The sequence below is a fragment of the Trachypithecus francoisi genome, unplaced genomic scaffold (assembly GCF_009764315.1).
Source record: "Trachypithecus francoisi isolate TF-2019V2 unplaced genomic scaffold, Tfra_2.0 Lachesis_group5, whole genome shotgun sequence".
NCBI lineage: Eukaryota > Metazoa > Chordata > Mammalia > Primates > Cercopithecidae > Trachypithecus > Trachypithecus francoisi.
Window position 1 is genome coordinate 73,674 of NW_022681470.1, and position 3,883 is coordinate 77,556.

The 3,883-nt window shown below is 43.2% G+C and overlaps 1 protein-coding gene across 1 annotated transcript; it reads right to left on the minus strand.

Moving 5' to 3' along the window:
- Positions 1 to 2,028: 2,028 nt before the first annotated feature.
- Positions 2,029 to 2,982, minus strand: LOC117075857 (olfactory receptor 2T27). The gene has a single exon (XM_033198606.1). The coding sequence runs from the start codon at positions 2,980 to 2,982 to the stop codon at positions 2,029 to 2,031; it is 954 nt and encodes a 317-aa protein (XP_033054497.1).
- Positions 2,983 to 3,883: the final 901 nt, after the last annotated feature.

Below are 3,883 nucleotides of genomic sequence, written 5' to 3' on the forward strand. Positions count from 1 at the left end.
GTAATAACATTGAGTGCTTTTCATGATTTAAGTCAGCTAATGGGCACATGATCATTTCTAGTCATCACAAATCCATTAGACACATATCTTGTTCCTTATGTCCTCCTAATATTACAGATGAACAGAAAACTACCTCTTCAGCCTTTAGAATGTGATTCAATAATTCTTCCTAAAAAATTTTATATGTCATCCATAAAGTTCACCAACTAGCTATTGGATTGATTGGATAGACTCTTGCCTTTGGTGTGATGTGTCTTTCTACAGAGCCACAAATGGGTTACAATCAATATTGATCCTCTACAACCCTGGATTGGTCTCAGTGCCTGATTTGGCTACAGCCACAGGGAAGTTGATTTTGCTGTCAACAACCAGTTTTCCTCAATGTGCCATAAAACTATTTTTATAGTTGTCATGAAAGTGTTTGAGAAGTGCTGCTGTATCAATTAGGTTGGGCTTGTATTAACTTTCCTAAGGAAAAATAAGACCTGTGAACAATGTATGCATTGGTACTAGTTTCTAACTCACATGTCACAATATTTTGTCTAGTGTTGAATTTAGTTATCTTGTGAAAATAGAAGTCTACATTATTTCTATAAAAGGTATTTTGTGGCATCTCAATGTTCCTTTTCAAGGTTCTTATTCATTTTTCACTTCTCTTCCTTCCCTTTAAGAAGTCATCCTTTTATATTAGTAGGTATAGATTTCATTGCTACGAGCTGAGAATGACTCCCACAAGTTTGGAGTTTAGGTTCTCAGGGTTTTAATTGCAAATAATTCTGCCTGCTCACTCTCACTCCATTCCAAAGTGCCACTTGACATTTAGGGTGAATCTATTTGGAAAAACCCTGCTAGTTACCTTAAGAATTTTTAAGTGTTCTTTCTAAATTTCTAAAGATATTGGCCCTCTGCTCATGTCTCTGAAAAACAGACTTAATCCATTTTCACACTGCTATAAAATACCCAAGACTGGGTCATTTATAAAGAAAAAGGTTAAATGGGCTCAGTTCCACATGGCTGTGGAGGCCTCACAACCATGCTGGAAGGTGAAGCAGCAGCAAAGGCATGTCTTACATGGTGGCAGGCAAGAGGCATGTGCAGGGGAACCACCCTTAGTAAAACCATCAGATCTTATGAGACTTATTCATCATGAGAACAGCATGGAAGAGCCCCCCTTCCCCCAACCCCAGGATTCAATTACCTCCCATGAGGCTCCTCGCACTATATGCGGTTTATAGCAGCTAGAATTCAAGATATTTGGGTAGGGACACAGCCAACCCATAGAGACACATTCCAGTAAGTTCTTAACTGGAAGTTCTGGCAAGAAAAAGTTATATGCTGAGGTTAAGATCTACAGTAAGAATAAATCTTCTATCTTTGAAATTCTGTAGAAGGAAAACATGTGGCAATTCTGCTGTTGCACCTCAAACTGCAAAACTTATAGCCACTGTGTGCGGTAAGTGCTTAGGTAAGAAAAAAACGCATTACATTTATGGTAGAAGACACGCAAATGTGTGTTGTGACTGACATCAGGTTCTATACTACAGTTTCAGGCTTCCCCCGGGAGTCTTAGAACACAGCCTCTGAGGATAAGATGCTGACTGCTATGTTTGAAATATGGTATTTGACGAGTTGATTCTCTATAATGGTCAATGGACAGTGTCTAAAGGGGAGAAGTCTGGAGAAGTCAGGGAAGCAGCTGAAGATGACCGTTTCTTTTGTCATAACTGAGTGGCACCACAAACAGGCTACTCCATGGATTTTTAGTGGAGTGCACAACCTTGTTAAAAGCTGATGGGTGACTACTAAACCCCATTATGCCTACGCCATCCCAGACTGTTCATTGTTCAGAACCTTCATTCCTTTCAAAAATGAAATCCTTAAAATTCCAGGCAGCTTTCCAAATCTCACATGGTCCACAGTTGCTGGCATGGGGGTGACTTGTTTCCAGGCAGAGAATATTTAAATTCAAGGGCAACGACAAAGTCTTGTATCCTTCATTTCAAATTTCTAGCAGCATATGCAGTTTCTTTAGAAAGTGGTTACCTTTCCTGAGAACACACACCTCCCCACCACCTTCTGTAGGGCCCCTGTGACATCCTTGTTCCTAAGGCTATAAATGAGCGGGTTGAGCATGGGAGTGAGGATGGTGTAGAAGGCAGATACAGCTTTGTCCTGCTCAGGGGTGTGATAAGAGTGAGGCAGCACATATGTGTACATGGCAGCCCCATAGAAGAGGCCGACAACCACCATGTGAGAGGAGTAGGTGGCCACAGCCTTTCCCCTCCCCTCTGCCTCACTCATCCTATAAACAGTAATGAGAATTCTTGTGGACGAGGCTGAGATGACAGAGAAAGGGATGAGGAGCATCATAATACAGCAGACATACACGGCTGTCTCGTAGGCTGATGTGTCCGTGCAGGAGAGCTTCAGAAGGGCAGGGACCTCACAGAAGAAGTGGTTGATCTCCCGAGAGGCACAGAAGGGGAACTGCATGGTGACGGGGGTGAGCAGGAAACCGTCCATAGAGCCTACCAGCCAGGCTGCCGCCACAATCAACCAGCAGATCCTGTGGCTCATGAGGACAGGGTAGCGGAGAGGGTTGCAGATGGCTATGTAGCGATCATAGGACATGAGTCCTAGGAGGAAGAACTCAGCCCCTGCTAAGGTCAAGTAGAGGAAGTGTTGGGCAGTGCATCCTGCAAAGGAAATGGCTCTCTGGCTCATCACCTGGTCCACCAGCATTTTGGGCACAATGGTGGAAATGTACAGGATGTCCATGAGGGAGAGCTGGCTGAGCAGGAAGTACATGGGGGTGTGGAGGCGGGAGTCTATGTGGATGAGAATGATCATGGCCATGTTGCTGGCTACAGAGATCACAAAGACCAGGAGAATGAGGGCAAAGAGAAGCCAGGGGAAACGGGCGTTGCTGAACAAACCCAAGAGGATAAAGTCGGCATACACGGAATAATTGCCCCGCTCCATAGCTCTGTAGGGTACACAAGAGAGACATATCGGTAAGGTTGGAAAGGTATCTGATTTACCTAAAACATTATGAAGCAGTCATGAACCAACCAAGGTAAAGTCATCTTCTTGACGCTCATAATTTCCTGAGAGCTGCCTGAGCAGGATTGTGCTACATTTCCATGTCATAGTTAAGGATGATTTTCTTGATTTGGTGACTACTGTTTAGAGTTCATGATGAAACCAATTTTTGTTCATGACCACATTCACTTCTGACTTTCGAGTACCACCTTACATCGGGGAGGATGCACATAAGGAACCAGCCTGATCGAATAGGAGAGGGTGGTGGGAGGAAGGGAGGATTGGCCCCGTCCTAGACTACTCTCCTTATACTAGATTCAAGTTCTCACACTCAGCCGTTTGAATATCACCAACAGTGTATATGTTGCCTATTGAATAACTGCATTGATCTGACCTAATTTCTACCATTCTGAACACGTTTGTACATTGTCAAATGCGAGTGCTCAACTTCTATCAGGTGGCATGTTTGAAAATGAACCTGTGTGGAATAAAAAGAGCTGAGTTCTGAGAAGTCATCCGAGAATCCATAGGAAATCACGGGAGAAAATGTTTAGGGTCAAGCCGTGTTTGCTTTCCTCCTTCTTGCAGCAGAAAACTACTGGTTAACATACGACTCATTAACAATTAAGTTAAATGGGAGCATAACATTTTATGAATAAACTAAATATTCGAGACTATCCCAAGAGGGCTCTCTCAAATGAAGTTAGATTATGCATGTATATCCATATCAGTTAATATCTTACCACGTTTAGGAACACATCACTTATGTGGATAGCTTCTTTACATCATACAGAGCTGCACTGTCCAGTGTGGCAGCCATGAGTCTCAGGAAGCTGTGGAG

Excerpts from the sequence above, each read along its gene's own strand:
- LOC117075857 (XM_033198606.1), bottom strand. The coding sequence starts at position 2,982 with ATGGAGCGGGGCAATTATTCCGTGTATGCCGACTTTATCCTCTTGGGT.